This window comes from Lipophrys pholis, assembly GCF_963383615.2.
Source record: "Lipophrys pholis genome assembly, chromosome: 2".
In the NCBI taxonomy this organism is placed as follows: domain Eukaryota; kingdom Metazoa; phylum Chordata; class Actinopteri; order Blenniiformes; family Blenniidae; genus Lipophrys; species Lipophrys pholis.
Genome location: NC_137636.1, coordinates 19,861,578 through 19,881,268, shown reverse-complemented (window position 1 = coordinate 19,881,268; position 19,691 = coordinate 19,861,578). Strand labels below are relative to the sequence as shown.

General features: G+C 41.0%; 3 protein-coding genes across 3 annotated transcripts; 2 read left to right on the top strand and 1 right to left on the bottom strand.

Moving 5' to 3' along the window:
- The first annotated feature begins 505 nt into the window (after positions 1–505).
- On the top strand, positions 506–9,174 carry terfa (telomeric repeat binding factor a). The gene is made up of 13 exons (XM_080458296.1): positions 506–931; positions 2,303–2,398; positions 2,702–2,823; positions 2,968–3,054; positions 3,555–3,695; positions 3,859–3,983; positions 4,201–4,728; positions 4,865–4,984; positions 7,250–7,363; positions 7,440–7,592; positions 7,834–7,916; positions 7,996–8,039; positions 8,840–9,174. The coding sequence occupies exons 1-13, from the start codon at positions 781–783 to the stop codon at positions 8,996–8,998; spliced, it is 1,923 nt and encodes a 640-aa protein (XP_080314422.1). The 5' UTR covers positions 506–780; the 3' UTR covers positions 8,999–9,174.
- On the bottom strand, positions 9,146–12,466 carry nip7 (NIP7 nucleolar pre-rRNA processing protein). The gene is made up of 5 exons (XM_080458297.1): positions 11,266–12,466; positions 11,079–11,165; positions 10,844–10,982; positions 9,835–9,975; positions 9,146–9,626 (listed from the first exon to the last, which is right to left on the bottom strand). Exons 1-5 carry the CDS (start codon positions 11,319–11,321, stop codon positions 9,507–9,509), a joined length of 543 nt encoding a protein of 180 aa, XP_080314423.1. The 5' UTR covers positions 11,322–12,466; the 3' UTR covers positions 9,146–9,506.
- cdc42se2 (CDC42 small effector 2) lies at positions 11,451–18,855 on the top strand. Its single transcript, XM_080458298.1, has 5 exons — positions 11,451–11,520; positions 13,510–13,765; positions 14,596–14,697; positions 14,797–14,875; positions 16,214–18,855. The coding sequence occupies exons 2-4, from the start codon at positions 13,712–13,714 to the stop codon at positions 14,869–14,871; spliced, it is 231 nt and encodes a 76-aa protein (XP_080314424.1). The 5' UTR covers positions 11,451–11,520; positions 13,510–13,711; the 3' UTR covers positions 14,872–14,875; positions 16,214–18,855.
- The last annotated feature ends 836 nt before the right edge of the window (positions 18,856–19,691 follow it).

Here is a 19,691-nt window from a genome sequence, read left to right as displayed (position 1 = left end):
AAATTGTTTTAATGATTCAATATTCACATATACAATAAGTCCAAAATAGAGTGCCTGGTTAACTTCAACCATGTTTGTTGTTTTCCTTTTGTTTGTTTTTTGTCTCTTGGGAGGAAACCCATGCATGCCCAAAGAGAACATGCAAACGCCACAAACAAAGACCCCCGAAGTCTGGACTCAAACCGTATACTCACTGTCAGTCAGATTGCTGAATAAAACACCACTGTATGGCTGTAAACTTGTGTCTTGAGGAAAGTATATGGTACTATGAAATACGAAAAAAAAGCCACACCCATTGGTTTGAGACCGCTGTGGCTCGGCTCGTAGTACTCGCCTCTCGATAGGAAGACATCAGGTCCGACTCGTCCCCTGCCCAAATGTCCATGAGCAAAGCACTGAACCTCTACCTGCTCTGTGTAAAGTGTAAAAGAATTAGGCAGTGCGTTTCCCCTCCAGTCCAGTGCGTGGCGGTGTTGTTGCAAGCTGCCGTTAGCTTTTAAAGGATCCTTCTTCCCTTTACGTTGACTGTCAGGCAGCGCTTTTCCCACAGCCTGGCCAAATTTCGTTTAAATGTCGAGTATACAGATACGGGTGATGCTTGTGTATTAGAAACCAATTTCCCTGTGCAATATGTCTGTTTGGTCACGTTTTTTTGGACCTTTGTTTATATCGCCGGAATGAGGCGATACCTGACAGGTGACACTCCGGTAGTAAACACCCACCACCACCTATTAGAGAAAAGCGGCGCTTGCATCACGTTCACGCGCACTTTTCGGTAACATGGCGGAGGATGAGAGATCACACAGCCAGGGGGAAGATGCCGAGCCAGTCGTCAACCGCTGGATCGTGGATTACTACTTCTTCCAGGCGCTGCAGTCTTTTGAAAGGGGTCGATACGACGACTTCTGTTCCATCAAACTTCTGCTGGACCGTGAGTATCCGCCCACATCCGCCGGGCTGCGACGGCGAGCTGCTTCACCTCTCAGTCACTTTACTTTCTGCTCCGTATAGACTCGATCTTTATAAAAATGCACTCCATCCAGCCAACAATATTGTGCTTTTCAACATGGGCAACTTCAGAGAAACGTTTTTTTCCCCCCAACAGTTTGAAATAACTCTGACAAGTGTGCCGTTCTTGCATGGATATTTATGTTGTTGTTTTTCTTCTTCATTATTTGTAGTTTTGTTTGCGATGTGAAACAAGCACGTCTGCCTCCTCACTGGACAGAATAATCGAACATTTGCATCAATAATATAGCAGTTCTCACACAAACGTGTGTGTTGCACAGCTCCTACATACTTGTACTGAATTCAGCTTTATCCTCTAGAACCACTGTCTATGGAGACGTTCTACTTTTGACTCTTTGCATTCTTGTTTGTTTGTTATGAAAACATGCAGTGTTTAATGATTGTCTACATCCCTAAGTACAAGTAGAGTGTCTTCCACTTCGGACTTGTAAAACATGCCCTATTTGTTTTGAATCAGCGTTGTCTTTTGGCCTAAACAGTGTTGTCCTGCTATTAAGGGGTCATATTATGCAAACTTCACTTTTTAATGGTTTTCCAACGGTAATGTGCTTCCCCATGCTTGGGAATGAAGAAAGTCTGCCATCTGTCTACCTGGCTTGTTTCATGTTTTGAAAAGTGTGTGTGCTCCAACGAGTGAGGATTTGGGGCAATAAACTTTAAATACAACGTTTTCGGGCCAACGAGACCCATGTGAAATTGTTGGAAAACTGGATAATGTGACCATTTTAATATAAAGTGTGGATGACCTTGTCTGGAATACAACTACAAATAGGTCAACGGGTGCTGTGTTTTTGTTAGGAAATGAAATGAAACCTAAAATGGTATAATTTCAGATAATACAACATTCAGTTTCTTTTAACATTTTATTTTAAAGCTGTTACTTCATTCCAAAATGTAAATTAGTTTCTACTGCCAGTACCTGCTATGGACCTTTCCTAAATGTTTTTGTGGGGGAACTTGAAGTTGTGGGTTTCATACTTTATAGTCTCGTAATCTCACTGTTTTTCCTTGGATGTCTTGGGTCTCGTATAAAACTGTTGTTGAAACTACTTTTCCATTTCAGGATTAACCCAACTTTTAATAAGATGCGTTTATGTCATGCTTAACCATCCAGTCAAATACAAATGTTAAACATCAACACTTACATAATGCTATCTCTTCACCTTCTAAGATAGGCCTACTCTGTTCTTTTTTGAGCGATTTAAATCAAACCTTAAAGTCACTCACGTGTGTGTATAGTGTGTAACACGAAGTGTCCATTGTTCTGTTGCAGAGCTCCTAACACGTTCTGTTGAAAACACCGAGTCCATACCGATAAAGATTGATGTCTTGCAGTTTCTCTCCCGGATCAATGAGTGTGAAAAACTCGGTGAGATCAACGACAACGTGTTTATCATGACTCAGCTTAGAAATGTTTTTGTGTGTTTAAAATGGAGGAGCTCACTTTACCATCCTATTTGTGTGCAATTTGCTCTTTATTCGAGTACAAAATGAAACCCAATTTTGTTTGTTTTTTAAAACCTCCTTGTTGTTAACCTGTGTGTTACCAGTCACACAGTAGGTAATCTGAACAATGGTATTGTGGATAAAAATCACATGTATGCTGACCACATCTAATCCTAATAGTGCACTTTAACAATGACCGTTTTTTTTTTTCCCCTCTTGTGTGCAGACACGGTTTTTGAGCTTATCACTCCTTTGGAGTCAGCCCTATTGGTGCTGGAAGACATGAGCCATCTTTGTGATATCCCTCAACAGGATTTCAAGAAGGTTTCCACTTCGATTAAAGAGATGGTAAGCATGTGTCTTACGTATCCACATGTACAAAAGTCATACAGATGGTGGAAAATATTCTTTGAGCCACAATGCTTGTTGTGTGATCATCATATCAGTTTTCCCAAAGTTAGACTGTGCTGAATAATTCATTTCTTTTTCTAGATTGTGGGAATTTCCATCAAAAGCAGCAAATTTGACAAAGCGAAGGAGATGCTCCAGAAACACTTTCCTAAACCAGTGGTGGGCAAGGTGAGTTTAAGAAGGGGAAACCGCATGTTTACGCTGTGTCCTCATCATATCAGTCATATATGAATGTTTCAAATTCAAACTGATACTACCTCTCGCGAGTAGACTTTATGACTTGAGGATGCTCCCGATGGTGATTAAACATGTTTAATCCAACCCAATAGCATCTATTAGGATTACTGGGTTGCCGAGTCAGTGTGAAAAAGCCGGAAACTCAACTGGATGACCAGCGGGTGCAGCACTCACTGCCTGTTGGCTGATAACCAAATAGCAGATGAAAATTAGGATTACGCAACCTTCCATTGACAGTGCGAGTGGAGCAATGCATCATCTGTGGTAGAGCAAATTAGAGGAAATTGTCTAACTTACAGGCCCTGGTCTCTCTTAGTTTCCTTTTACAGGGTGGAGCGTGTAATAGTTTACATAATTTCTTCCAATCCTTTTATGTACATAGGGAGGTGGTTGTGTTTCAAATGAAATGTGTTTGAATTTGTATCCTGCAGAAGGCGATATTCATGGGACTCATCAAACAGAAATGTAGGAATCACGAAATCATCGAGCAAATCGACTTCCAGCAGTTTAAGGAGGAGATGGTGGCGTTTTGCCAGGGGCTTTGCTCTTTTGGTGTTCCTTTCCTGCACAAGGTACACAGGCTTTTGTTTAAGTGTAACATACCATTGTCACAGTGCTCCTTTGCTAATGAGTAAATTTGAATGAGTTAAGAAATTAAGATGGCGAATTGAATTTGTTGATGAAACACTCTTTTATACACATTGTGTGTTTTCTGCTGTTGTCTACATGAGCCAGGCGGCAAAACAGCTCATTGATAAAAGAATTGCAGAGCAGGACGACCAAGCAGACGGACCTGATGAGCATGCCGAACTCGGCCCATCCTGCAGTCAAAAACCAAGCACTGCCCAGTTAGCACTACGGTAGGATCTCTCTGCCGTCCTGTTTATTAGTGTTCAACTAAATGTTGCTGTTGGAATCCCAAACTGTCAAAACTGTGGGTGTCATTCCATTCGAAAGCATCTGTTAGGATTTTAGTTTTTTCCCCTACTGAGCAGTGGGGTAGCATCGCAGTGCGTTCTGTCTCTCGATGTTGAACTCATTTCTAAGTCCTGATGCTCAGTCCTCTTTGTTTTCCAGTCGCTGTTCGGTTATCCAGCGGGTCAGGCTAGAAGCAGCCTACACTGCCTTGGCTGTGGGTACAGGTCAGAAAACGTTTGCGGAGTTGGAGAAGGAGTTGGAGAATGAAGAGCAGGACAAAGAATTTTGCCTGCAACTTTCACCTGAGTCTCAGGGACACAACAAGATGGACTCCGAGTGGGACGGGCTGTTTCAGAGAAACTCGGGCAGCCCAATGGAAGCTTCTCCTGCAGACCAAACGGAACAAACGGATGTCGTCCCTGAAACACAAGCGGGTTCAAAGACGCCCCCTGTGCTCCGGAGCAGGAAGCCTTACAGCATGGCGCGACTGGTGGTTGAACCAGACAGCCAACCGAGCTCATACTCCACTGCAGCATCGCAGGAGATGGAGACTGAAGTCAGAATTGAAAACCCAACACAGCCACTGACTGCATCCGGAAGCAAAACCCCGCAGGGCGCTGAACAGGACGACGAGGCCGCGGTAACGACACAGAAGAGTGTCCAATCCAAAGGCAGAACAAGAAAAGGGTAAATCTTCAAAGTGTGCTTAGTTCTGTCTCGCATGCAAAGAAATTAGACGTGCAATTTTAAATTGGTTGCAGAATTCCTCTCTTTCTTGTTAAATGCATGGCATCAAGTGTTTTGGGGTTGTTTTTTTTGGCAGGAGGGGGTCAAAGAGGGCCTCAACTCGTCAGACTACACAGCTCTCTGACAAAGAGGGGGACTCTATTGACTCTGAGACCAACAGAGAAGCACGTAGCCAATCCAGTGATTCACTCACAGGGTAAGTGTAATGGCAAGAGTCACAGTTGCTGCAGAGCCGTATGGTTTTTATTTCCAAGTTACTTGTTCAATTGGAACCATTGTACTCATGTCACCGCTGATAGGATTGAACATGTGTACTCCTAACTCTACCATAAATCCTACATGTTTTTTGTGATGTGTAACTTATCTCCCAAAAAACAGATCGTCAAAGAAGGAACGCTAGATTGCAGTTGTTTGACAATTTTGCAGATAAAATCAAACTATATGTTGGCAGCTTGATGCCAATTATAGTCATTAGAGAGTAAATCATGAAATTAGATCTTTATATTTAGATTTGACCTATTCATATACATGAATAAATTCAGGGAAATGAAGCATTTCACCAATGGTAAGGCATAGGAATATTACAAGCAACTTTGACAATTTTCTGTCGTGCTACATCGATGAGAACAACGTCTCGGACATGAGATTGTGCACAGCGTGACATGTGTCTTTATTACTCTGTAAAATAGGCTGTCTTGTAATATAGTTAAGATTTTATGAAAACCACGAGATTTCAAACTCTTCTCCCTGGTGTTATTGAAAAGGGTTCCTACCATATTGTTTTGGAGACACTCCCATCTGGGACTGGCTGCCGGTAAGTTCTCACACATACATTTCGGCCCAGAAAAATTTTGGACAGTGACACAAGTTTTGTTATTTTAGCTGTTTACGAAAACATATTCAGGATACAATTATATAATCAATATGGGCTTGAAGTGCAGATTCTCAGCTGTAATATGAGAGTATTCACATCCAAATTGGAGCAAGGGTTTAGGAATTACAGTTCTTTAATACGTAGCCGCCTCTTTTTCAAGGGACCAAAAGTAATTGGACAATTGACTCAGAAGGCTGCAAAAAAAAAAAAAAACAAGGCTCCATGGGCTCTTCCCTCGTTAACCTGTCATCAATTAAGCAGTTAAAAGGTCTGGAGTTGATTCCAGGTGTGGCGTTTGCATTTGGAAGCTGTTGCTGTGAACACACAACATGCGATTAAAGGAGCTCTCAATGGAGGTGAAACAGACCATCCTGAGGCTGAGAAAAAAAATAAAAGAAGTAGAAGAAATCCATCAGAGAGATAGCAGAAATGTTAGGAGTGGCCAAATCAACAGTTTGGTACATTCTGAGAAAAACAGATTGCACTGATGCTGGGAACTCAAAAGGGCCTGGACATCCATGGAAGACAACAGTGGTGGACGATTGCAGAATCCTTTCCATGGTGAAGAAAAATCCCTTCACAACATCCACTCAAGTGAAGAACACTATCCAGGAAGTCGGTGTATCAGTATCCAAGTGTACCATAAAGAGAAGACTTTAGAAGACAGTGTGATGGCATGGGCATGCATGGCTTTCAATACCACTGGGTCACTTGTGTTTATGTGATGATGTGACAAAAGACAGAAGCAGCCTGCTGAATTCTGAAGTGTATAGGGATATACTTTCTGCTCGGATTCAGCCAAATGCAGCAGAGTTGATTGGACGGCGCTTCACAGTACAGATGGACAATGGTCCAAAACATACTGCAAAAGCAACCCAGGAGTTTTTTTTTAAAGCAAAGAAGTGGAATATTCTGCAATGGCCAAGTCAATCACCAGATCTCAACCCAATCGAGCACGCATTTCACTTGATCAAGACAAAACTTAAGGCAGAAAGACCCAGAAACAAGCAACAACTGAAGACAGCTGCAGTAAAGGCCTGGCAAAGCATCACAAAGGAGGAAACCCAGCGTTTGGTGATGTCCATGGGTTCCAGACTTCAGGCAGTCATTGCCTGCAATGGATTCTCAACAAAGTATTGAAAAGTAACATTTTGAGGAGTGTTTGTATTAAAATAGCTACAATTCCGACATGTTTAATCATATATTTGTGTTCAACCCCTTGAATTAAAACTTAAAGTCTGCACTTCAATTGTTGTAGTTGTTTCATTTCAAATCCAATGTGATGGCATGCAGAGCCCAAATCATGAAGATTGTGTCACTGTCCAAATATTTCTGGGCCTAACTGTAAGTTACTTTGACCTCCGTTAATAGGTACTTTAGTGTACGATGGCAGGTTTTGCTTCAGATACCGGTAAGTTGTATTTTACATATCTTTCTTGGGTTTAGAATAATTACACCAAGGTAGCACCACTGATCAACTGCTACCATAATTAAAGTCGCAGCATGTTGGATTCCAACCATACATTACAAGCAGTTAAGATTTGATGTGCTGTAATTTCCCACTTAAAATGAATTCTTTTCTCACAGACTTGTAGAAAAGTCGTCAGCAGAGGGCGAGACAGAGCAACAAGAAGTCGGGGCATCCAGTGAAACGCCAAAACAGAAACATCGAAGACAGTCAACAAGGAATCTTCTATGCAGGCAAGTCGTTGGATTTCTTGAAGCCCGGTGTTAAAGTTGTTTACTTGAGGCCTGAGATTTGACTCCATTCCTACAGGGATACAAGCTCTACAGATGACCCGTATGTCTCAGACTCGTCGTTGAATGGCTCACAAAGTCTTGGACAGCCCTCCGGCCTCGTCCCTCAGAAAAGCTCCACTCCTCAAAAGAATTCTGCGCCGAACGAAAAAAAGACTTCACATTCGAAATGGTAACACTTATCAAAGAACCCCAAAAGCATTATCGGGGGAGGTATGAGGAAGGTCACACACCTTTTATTTGATGTCTTATGTTTGAAACATTTTGATGAGTTAACTTTAAGTATATAGTTTTACGAAGAGATACAGATATTAAGACAACATCCAGACTTAAAGTTAAAAAGTAGCATTTAGTTTTTGGTTGAATTTAGCTGAGGCAAGTAACTACAGCAAACGTCTTCACTTCTTCCACAGGAAATCTTTGTACAATAATGCAAAGGAGAGTAAGGACACCTGGAGCGACGAAGAGTCTTATTTCACCTCCAAAACTAAGAAAAGTAATATTTCATCAAAGTCTTACTTGTAATTGAGTTCTGTTAGATTTGTTCTTGCATTAAGATTTTGTTTTTCCTACAGAACAGAATGAGAGCACCCTTACTGACTCGGGCAAGAGGAGGAAGGTGAGGATGACCCAACTGCATTTGTTTTCTTCTAACTTCTGAGTGACACGTTGAGTTGGCGGGTATACGATGACGGCGTCTTGTGAGAACATAAAAAGTTGGGCTTCTACCTGTACCATTAGTCCAACTCATTAGGTTGTCTGAACTAATAGTTGACTGGATCAACTACCTTGATTACTCTAATTATAGCTTCAGAATCAAGCAAGGCAGCAGCCTTTGATTTCAGTGAACTGGCGTCCTACTATAAAAACTAATTTGAAGCCCTGCATGTCAAATATCTGTAGAAGACAGGCTTAAACGGGAAGTCTTTGAATATGTAGCCAAACATTACTGACATAATCCGAGTATGAATTTTATGTATATTGTTGTTCCTTTGGTTCCTATACATGTTCAACATTTCACTGCAGTTCCTCTTGATGTTGAGGGGAAAAGTGCGAGTGAAGAGCTGCCTTCTAAAAACTAATTCAGTTCAATGTTCCTGCTTGTACAAGCACACCACACCAGTGCTGTTAAAACTAACAGATATAGTTTGGGGTTTTTTTGGTATTTACTTAGTCCCAGCAGAGTTTCACAGAAGAAACAACGATGGCTCTCTGTGTGCATTAGTCTTACAGTTAAAAGTGTTGAAGATAGACAAGTTCAAGGTTCCCACATGAAGCCAAGCTCCATTTATTTTTTTTACAACAAACAAAACAGCTGTTTATGCTTCTTGGGAGGAAAAAGCCAACAAATTTCAATTCCAGCTACAGATTGTCACCCAGGTTCATGACTAAAAATTGGAACCTTGTGTTGTGTTGCAGATGTGGACAGAAAGTGAGACGCAGAAGTTGAAAGAAGGGGTGAAAAAGTTTGGAGAGGGCAACTGGAGTAAGATTAAGGCTTACGGCTCCTTCCATGATCGCACCAACGTAAACCTTAAGGACAGATGGAGAACCTTGCAAAAGAAAAACTTGGTGTGAGCTGAGCTCAGTCCAAGAACCACTTATTCCAGAAGATGACCGAGGACTTAAAATGGACATCATGGTATTCTTTTTTTTTTTGAGACTGTTCTGAATAGATGTTAGTTATTCTTGTAAATCCAGTTGGTTGCAGACATGATTAGGTCAAGCACAATAAATGGTCATGGTTGAATTACAAATTGTTGACTGGTTAAATTTTAGAACTGCAGTGGTTGAGCAAAGTGTCTTTGCTACGTCCTTTGATAGCAAGTTACTGGAGACTGAAATACAAAGACATCATGGATTTATTAGAGTTCACAGAAACATGCCTATATCATTACACAGAAGTCTGAAGGTTCGGTAAATGGAGGATTAGGGGTATCAAAGTGAGTTTCAGTCTTTGAGCTGCATTTCAGATGCCCTTTTATCAGGCACCAACCACACCAGCGAGTCGCTTGTTCCTGGGAAATCACCGTATGCTACTGGATTACAATATGAGCAGAGATTGAAAGGTCCAGTGTTTGCAACGTTATGTTAAAGTATCTTCACTCCTGATGAACTCGCCAACGTCGGCCTGGTGGAACACAACAATGGACATGGGGTCCACTCGCCGACATTCCTGGGTCGACTTTGCTGCAACTCCAAAACCCTGCAAAATGATGCAAAGAGGTTCAAACCTTGGACTTAGGACAACATTCAGAAGCAGCATGATTGTTTCTTTTAGTAGGGATGTGATGAAATGCCACTGTGAAACAACACAGCACATCTAATACTGGTGCACAGAATGTGGCGATGCTTGCCCTGCCTTCTGTGGAACAAGTCATTGTTACACTGAGCATCACGATGCAAAGACTCACCAGAGGCACGTCTGCCATGGAGTAAACCACAACTCCCTGATACTGGTTCGTGTTCTCTGTGATTCTCCCGAGGCCAGATTTCAGCACATGGTTCCCATAGAGGAAAGACTGCTCTGCCCCAGGTTTGACCCACACCTTGAACTGAGCACAAGACAAATTTATGTTGACAAATGCATGCACAATTATACGTACGGGGACAGATTAATCATTCAGGACAGTTCCAGGAATATGTACTGTCATACAGTCACACTGAACTAACGTAAAGCTGCTGTCATCGGCCAATGCTATCCATATAAAGCAAAGTATTACTAATAAACCCAAAGCCATTCGGACAGATATATATATATACACACACAAGTATAAGATGGTACTACATTAGACTTTGCTTTATTTATCCCTTGAGATGACTGCAACAAGTGAACTTTACCTGGATTTCTATCCTACATGCAAACCATCTTTAGTAAAGTTTCACTTGAAACATTATGTATCTATTCAATTTCTAAACGATATAATTTAGTGTCACAAATGCTCATGATCCACGTTCATGCCAATACAGCATATTCAAATTCAGAACTACAACGTAAACATGGCTGACTTCAAGAAATTGTGGCATCAAGGCAGAATTTGTAGAGTAAAGTGTCAATTGCTATTTAGACCAACTTGTGTTTTATTTACCATCATCCTTGAGTTAAGACCGATATCTAACAGCAACACACTGCTTTTACAATCTGGGTACTTTTGCCGTGTTTGTTCATTGAAATCTTTTAAAATCCATTCGCTCAGATAAATTAGATTAATTTTTCATTTCTACCCAGTTTCGCAGTAAATGTGCAGCACACAGGGTGTGATGACTTTACTTTCCCCACTGTAATCTAGCTACTCACCTCTTGGCCAACACTGCCCGCTAGGACAAAATATGGCGTTATTCCTTTCGAGTCAATTTGTCGTTCTGTATTTATTACTCATATGTGCATCAATAACTTCTAGTTGATGGTGTGTATGTGGTCACCTTTGCATAGGGAGCCAGGAAATCCAGAGCCGTGATGTGGAGTCTGAACTTGCCGGTCTTTGTAAACTTTCCAAAACACGTTCCCACCGATATCAGCTTGTCCCGAGAAATGTTTGTGGCCAATTTGAGAATTCTCTCACTAAAGGGAAGCAAACAGGTGGTGATGAACGGATATAGCTGCGCAGGTTTTTCACCTGGTCTAGTCAACAAAATGTGCCTTTAGATCGACGATTACCTCATGTAATATACACGGTCATTGTGCAGCCTGAAACAGTAGGATCCGTCCGGTCGATCCACCAGGAGTTTGATGTTCTCGCCGATGCTGTTACCGACGGAAAAGACAGATATCAGACACATGCTCACACCGATCATCTGATGAATACTTTAAAACCGTCACGTGTCGGCTATCCGAGTCCACTCACTATTTCGTCAGCTTCTCAAACATCGTTTTCGTCTCTTCCTCTGTTAGCGGCCTCATTCTGAGGATATAAAGTCGTGTTTTCCAGCAGTTTGGTACCGAATTTGGAGCGGACAGAGCAACGTGGGTCAACACGGAAGCGATCACGCGTTGAAGAGGAAGTGTGGTGACGTCAGCAATGAGCGCACTTCCTGGTTTTTCGCCTTCCTGAGCATTCAGTCGATCGGTCGATTTTCTCCCGCAAACCGGATCTCATCTGGTGAGTTTATACTCTTAAAAATACCACACGTGATTTAAAAAAAATAAAGACTCCATGTGTAAGTGGGGGAAAATATAGCGGATCATTCGTGGGTGTTCCAGGCAGTTTCTTGGTAGAAGACTGAAATCCTGATTTTCGGAAGCGGGCTCAGTTAGCTTCATTAGCTAGCTGTCAGTGGAAAAAAACAGTTAGCATGGGGCTGCTAGCCGCGGATGGAGCCAACACTCCTCCGCTGCAGGCGACGACCCAGATTTCCTGGAGCTACTCAACTGAAACTAAGTGTGGTGTGTTGGGAAAGCGGCCGCATGTCCTCTGCCTCGGACCGGACCGGGGCGGGAGGTGAGGACAGCCCGTACTCGCAGCGGGAAGAGTCCGTGCCGCAGCGGGGCGAAGTTACATAACGCTCGTTTGTTTGTAAATACCGATTACGTCCCCAGTAATCCAAGATCAGAGGTAATAATCCTGTAAGGATTTCACATGTCGTTAAGATCGACAGGAAACACTTCCAAGCCCATTCGGTGGCACCCGGTAATCACGGTTCAGCCGCTGTGAGTAAACCCGGCAGCGGAGTCACAGCTGCCGCCTGGGAAATCCACATCGTCAGCGGGCTCTTTGCATTTGGCACAACATTTGATCCCCTGTTTGACAGCAAATCCAGCTGGCAAAAAAAATGCACCCTCCTGTTTTGTCTCACGTAGCAAAGCCAAAAGCTTTGTATCCGCGTTATATCTAGTTTAGTCGTTTCGAACCCATATTTAAGCCAGTTAATCCACCTGACCGCCTCACATAGTTTAATTACTACATCAAGTACTCATTGACTGTTTTTCTGTTTTGGCTGAGGGACAGCTTTAGTCTTGGGGTCGTCTTAGGCATGCCTTATATGTCTTGTTGACAGTATTAAAGCACTTAATGTCAACCCACAACAGCATTTTCGAAAAATGTTCACGTGATAATAATAGGACGGGAAAAAACACCCTTATTGTTGTGGATATGTACAAGGCTCAACCGACATATCACAGACAGTATTACAAGGAAAAAGAAGTGTGAAAGAAACAATAGAAACCATGCACTGAATATATTCCTGTACGAAACTGTATATTTGTGATATTCCAGAGTTTAATTAATGTAGATCGATTCCCAAAAAGATGCAAGCTATACACCATGGGTCCATTTTAGCATAATGTAAATATTATATGTCATTTCATGGTAATGTGACTTAAGTCAGGCTAGGCTAATAGTTGTAACTATATTCATAAAACAGCTTTCCTACATTAGTACTTCACATGGATGAAAACAGACTGAAATAGTTACACGCATCGCATCGACATAAATGTACAAAATAAAAAACCTACTTGGATGAAATGATTAAAATGGAGAAGGAAAATAAAATAAAAGTAGCTGGTGCTTTTAAATGTTGGTGGAAAGCCACTGAATAATTTCAGCCCCACCAGGATGTTGATTAAAGTGTATACTCTGTCGGCTGTGGGGCGAGCAGCAGCAGCAGCAGCAGCAGCATGCCGATCACTTACCTCAGAGAGCACGAGCTTATGCTCAAAAACTATACTTGTTTATCACAAGAGAGGCAAAAGTGTGATTCAGACCAACCTAGTTTTACAATGGGACACTGTTCAAGCTCCTGCACTGAAACACTGTCACATGCTGACCTAATTTCTCAGGTTTGACTTGAACATCATTGCGATAGCTCATATATGTTGTTTGGAATCTATGTATCTTGTTAGTTTAGTTTTTCCTCTTGGGTTAACGATCAACAACAATTCAGTCAGGCAGTCCCAATAAAGTTTGATTTGGATCTACACTTGAGTGAGATAATCAATAGACACATACTAAAGAGAGCCTTTGAAACCGACATCTCCTCCCCTCTGGGTCACTAGCTGAGGGAACTCCAGTGCCCATAATCCACAGATGTAAATCCACGAATGGAGCAGTCAAATAAACAACCTTTTTTTTTTTCTCTCTCCATGTGAACAGGTGTGTGCTCTACAGATTGTTGGCAGAGCTGGGTGTTTTTTTTTTTGTGCCATCGTTTTCGCCCGGAGCAGCTAGAAGTCTGTGCCTGTCGTCAGTTTCCGCTGCGTTTGTGGGTCTGGTAGCTCTGAACAGGAAGACACGGGTCGCGAGAGACGTCTGAGCTGAGAGAGGAAACTGCTGTGGCTTCTTGGTCATCCTCAGAATGACTGAGTTCTGGGTTTGTTTCAGCTGCTGCATTGCAGAGCAGCCACAGCCTGTGAGTATCTCATTTGGATGAATAGCTTATTTATTATGGAATGTGTTTTTCAGGTAGATTAGCAAATAGTGTTGTTCAGTCTTTTGTCTTCTGGCTTTTTTTTTTTTCTTCTTTTCAACTTGAATGATCAAAACAGTGAATATACACCAGTTTTTAATTTGAGTATCTGCTGTTTTGAATTTGTTAACTGATGATTTTGCCGTTTTCGTAAGCAAGACCAGCACAAGACTACACCGACACCCGAGCTGGCTTCCCTGTTGCTATAAAGTCACTTTAGTCTCAAAGACACAGGCATGCTAAATGCTGTAGAAATTGCAGAATTGTACTTTAGGTGTGACAGGCTATAGCTGACATAAGCTTACAAGAACACAACTGGGTGTGAGGATTTCACATCATTTGGCACGGGCACCCCAATAACAAGTTGGCTTAAGGTTTAAGGAAAAATATTGTCGTTAATTGTCGACTTGTGCTCTAAAATGAGTTTGACATCCCTGTTCTATGCAAAGAGTGGATACGTTGTACCCTTCTTTATAATGGGATAAGTTGTTGCATAACAAAACGGCAGGAACTCCAGATAACCACATTTGTTGCCAATGTGCTCTGCATGCCACCGCAGTCTGTGAGATTTGTTATTGTGTCAGCCAGTCATCAGTTGCTGTTCCTCATTGTAGACAAGTCTGTCGAACAAGAGATAAAGGGAATTCCTCGGTTTGTTTGAGTTCCACATGTATCCTGGTTCTATGACAAAAGTTTCCTTGCAATGCTGATATGTTGCCTGTAAGACGAGAAATATTACATTTAACTGAAACAATCCTGGGGCTCCTTTGCAGAAACGGCGGCGACGGATCGATCGCTCCATGATCGGCGAGCCGACAAACTTTGTACACACCACGCATGTAGGCTCAGGAGACATGGGCATGGGATTGGCATCAGTAGGTTTTCGCTCACTTTTTCCCCACAAATGTTCCCCATCAACCAAATGCAGTGAGCATGCTCAAAAGGATTTCCGTCCTTGCCCCTTCTCCCCATAGGTGGACCTCGTTCAGTCCCAGATGAAATCGAAAGGGGGATACGTGCACGGAGGCTCCGAAGGATCTCAGTTGTAACAAGGTGAGAGACGCTGTGTCATCACTTGAGTGGACCTGATGTTTAGTCAGAGTTTTCACTACCTCAAAACCAGCTCCGAATCTGTCTGTTTCACTCTATAGAACTACTTGTGGCTGGTTTAAAAAAAAAAAAAAAAAAAAAAAGATGGGTTTGTTTCTGAAACTATTAATTACTGACAGATTTCAACACAGAGGTGTAATTGTGCAAAAAAATCTTCCTTTGCAACTGGTACCAGAGCAGGGCCGCATTGTGGTCCAACAACTTAGTTCATTTTCAATGAAAGAATGTAGTTCCTCTGTTGACTGACTGAACAGTCACAAAGTTCACTCCTGTGTCAAAATAATAAATCAGACCCAGCAATATCATGCAGACTCTGGCAGTCTAGACTTTGACCTCTCATGTAAAGTCTTGATTACAAAGGATACCGGTGTTTGAATTTGAACACGTTAAAGAAAACTTGTGCGGCTGAAAGTCCCTGTCGGGGCTCCACCCACGTGGTGTCAAAGCAAATGATGGCAAATCATGCTGACACACAACAGCGGGCTTGTTTTGTGTGGCTTTGAGGGGAAACTGGAGAAATGCCACAGAGAACATATCGGTACTTTACCATATATAGTCACGGTTCATCAGGGAAAATTCTTCTCCTGCGCGAAGGACTCGCTGTTCTGATTAGCTGGTTTTGACCTCAGTTCTCTTTGTGACCCTGACTCAGCGATGAGTATGACAGATTTTCACTTTGGGTGGTTCACTTTTACAGAAATGCTATTGTTTATGTAAATACGCCCAATGAATGTTGCCATGGTTACTTAAGTAATTCTCTTTTTCAACTTTACACTGCCACTCTATATAATTGATTTTGAAACACATCTTTGAACGGATTATTATTCTTTTTCATCAAAGCCTATTGTAAGGTTTTTAATTGTCTCAATAACATTAAGTGTTACATTCATAACATTTGCAAAATATGAAGACTGCTTGTTAAACTAATTAAGAGAAAAATAATTTGTCTCCGCAGCTGTTAATATCTTCAAATCTATAAAAACTCTAAAGATGACTGAGATTCAGACTATTACTAATTGACATGAGATGAAGCTTGGTGGGACTCGTACTCGTCCGATCTCTACGACTGCAAGGATTTCAGCCGAGCAAAGTCAGACATGTTTAGATGGGAACTGAGAGGTACAAAGGTGTGAGGCAGCGATCTGAAACCTGCTCACTCAAAAAAAAACCAGCAAATCTGATGAAAAGTATTGTTTCCTTTTGTCGTGTGGATTACACTCTCAGTTCTTGATTCACCAGTGTTTGAAATCCTAACTTTTCTTCCACCTCTTCTTCCCACAGCGCTTCAGTCTTGTGGAAACTACTGTTGTTGATTTGAGGAAGAATTTTCAAAAAGCAGTTCAGTCTGTAATGGACACAGGACCAAAAGAAAAAAGGAAAAAAAAAAGAAAAAAAAAACTACTGCTTTTCCATAATGTTGTATATATTTTTATTTTCCATTCCTTTTTTTTTTTTAAGAAAAAAAATGAAAGCACTGCTATCCATTTGCTGCCATACTGTTGCACTGTAAAGAATAGCTGTTAGATAAGAGGGTTTAGAAAGCTCATAATTTCAGTCAGACGTATGCTTGTGTGTATGCATGAGGAAAAAAAAAATATTTGCTGTTGTAGCCTATTTGGATGCCTGTATTTATTATCTGATTTGCAAACGGACCTCATGGTGGCTGGGCCACGCTGGAGATTTGGAACGTTCAGTTTCCTTCTTTATTCTCAGAGGTTTATCAAAGGACAGGTAGAGGTAGCAAAGCAAAGAGCGGCGCGGCGTGTTCACCGTTTTGCTCCGAGAACGCTCACAGATCTCTGCGTTGCTTTCAGGGTAGAAGATTGCTGTTTTGTAATAAACTTGAAATGAGTAGAGTACACTGGACCGCACATTGTACACTCACACTTGCTTTGGAATCTTTGCATTGATTTCAACTGGTTTTTTTTTTTTTTTTATACTCATTTAGATTGAAACATAGAATTTTAATAAACTATGAGTCTCTTAATCTGCCTTCTGAAGTCATGTTTATTCAATTTTTTTTTAAATAGCACAATTTCGAAGCTTAATGCAGCATGAGCTAAGTTTAGTTTTTATTAGAACTTTATGTATTCTTTTTCTTTTTTTCCAATGTATGTGTATCACTCGTAGAGCAAAGCTTCAGCTTGGGCGCGACCAAATTCCCACTGCAAACACGGTCACAAACGTGGCTTTGAAAGACTTGTTATACTTCCTTTGATATATGTTTTTTGGGGTATGTTGTTAGTTTGTACACACTGGTTGGTTTCTTTTTTTTTTTTTTTTTTTCAATTCAAGTGTTTCTTTTGTTGTCCTATTTTTTTTTTTTTTTTTTTATAATTCCAGTTGGTCTTTGGTGTGTTCAAGTGCTTTCAAATCAGAATGTAGAATAAACAAAGATGCTGCAGTATGTAATGTGGCAGCTTCTAAACAAAACGTCAACAGTTTTGTCTGACTTGTCATCAGTCACAGTTTAAAAAAAGAAAAAGGAAGAAAAGCGGATTTTCACGAATCTACAACTATTTACCAGACAACACTGACTTATTCAACCTCATATCACAAGTTAAATGTATATGAATGTTAACCTTCTGTCAGGTTTCTCGTTGTCGAACACATTTCAGCTGTTGCCCTTCATGTTTCTGACCGGATGGCCTCATCAACCCTCCAATTATGACTTTCTTTCATTTTACAATTCATTAAACTTTTTTTCCCCCCCTATGACCTCAGAATGCAGCAGTGATATTTCTTTGCAAACAGGACAGCCATTGACTCCTAAAGACGCCCCTAAATGTCAAACCTTTTTTGTAGCAGTGTTTGCGGTTGCATTTTATGTGATGCTAATGTTATTTTGTCAAAATTACAAGAAGTATTGACTTGCCTTCTCCCCCTCTCTCTCGACAAGATATTGCCAGTTTGCCAATTTTTATCCCAAAGTCTTTATGCTTTTTCCTCATGCGCATATATTTTTCTGTCTTGTATAAAGAAAAAGAAAAGAAGGCAGCTCTTGTTGCTGGATAATGCTGGCTGTCATAGTTATATCAGTGAGCACAATAACAGCTAAGATCTTTATAGCGACTCATGCATTTTTCCATCTTGTAGTATTATCACGGTGTCCAAATATCCAAACCTGGCTCTAATAAAAATAAATAAGTAAAAAAAAAAAGTCCGAACCGGTAAGGTCAATGTGATGAGCTCACCAGCGGGCCTGGATCTTTGAATACACGTGATCGTTTGTTCTCGATGTACTCCCCCATGATTGACGAACCTAATAACGGGATGTGTTGAATGTATTAAATGGAGCATGTAGATTGATGTTACACGCGTGCTATTGTCAAATTATCCATGGTACAAAGAGAATGACATTATTGGTGTTGGTACCAGCCAGCATAAAGTACCCCTCTGGTTGTAGTCACATGTGTAATGGCCTTAACATGAGTTTTCCTGATGGATTAATCAGAATCATTGATTTTAAATATTGTCACATAGTTCCTGTTTCATTGTTCTAGTAGTCACTCTTGTGTAAAGTCGACCCCACACACACATGAAGTCATTTTTTCTTTTCCAGCTCTTGGTTAAATGCTGCAGTTACTGGGACTGCAGCATGTTATGTGACCAGCAGGCTTTGCTAGTGGACGGCTTGAATGTGACTTAAACTAAATGTTTCACTTTGGAATTCCCGTCAGAGGACATATTTTGTGATGATATTGTAAATACAGAAAAGTGATGGATCCATAGTTTATATGTATTCCGATTTTTGGTTACTTTTCTGTATAACATTACAGGGAAGGTAGAGTTGGCACACTTTTATTTTCCTCCCCCCGCAGAATCTGCCGAATATGTAGTTCCCACTTTAAAGGGAAAGTCATCTGTCTTTTTCTGCATTTTTTCAGAATAAACAAATAAATGTTATCTGTTGATGTTTGACCAGTTGTGTGTTTCATGTCTTCATTTCAGAAGGGAAAGCAGGTGTGCTGATGTGGACTTTAACAATGTAAAAATACTCAATCCTGAAGCCAAAATACAGTCAAGATATATTAACTCTCCGTTTGTTATTAGGTCGTATTTTGCAGGCATTGCTGGTAAATTTGAAATAAAGTAATGCTGGAAGCTTCTAATCTGAATTTCAGGCCCATGGATTGTTTAATGAGCAAGGAGTGCTCCAGGTCTTTATCCACATTTATGATGTATAGGACAACCACAAATATAAATTAAAAAAACCCCACTGTGCAGCAGAAACTGAGGTCCATGTGTGACACGAGTAGCAGAATGAGACAGTCACCCACTTAATTACAGCAAACGCAGCAGCTCCACCAAAACCACATGACAATAACTAAATAGATTAAGAAATGTCTTATCTTCAGTTACACTGCTACCATGCAGTGAAACCAAAAGGTAAAATTCTGACTCAAACTATGAACAGAACGAAGCTGAAGTCACAATTCTACCTCAGAGCAACACACGTCCAACCTCCAATGAGAACACGTCTTACCTTATATGCTCCCAATGTCGCCACAGCAGATCCTCTGTTTGTGACTACCTAGTCCAGGGGAAGGCAGCCTCTCCCATCAGAAGAGCCATTTTGTCGCATTAAATTCACTTTAAAAACGCATTTAATCCTAATGCCATGATCACATGGCTTATGAAGTTATTCATGTAGTTTTGCTCAATGTACATTCATAAAGTTTTATGACTTCTACAGTTTTAACTATTTTCACTACATTTTTTTTCTGGCCAATCTTTTTAACTCATGTTTTAAAGTTTT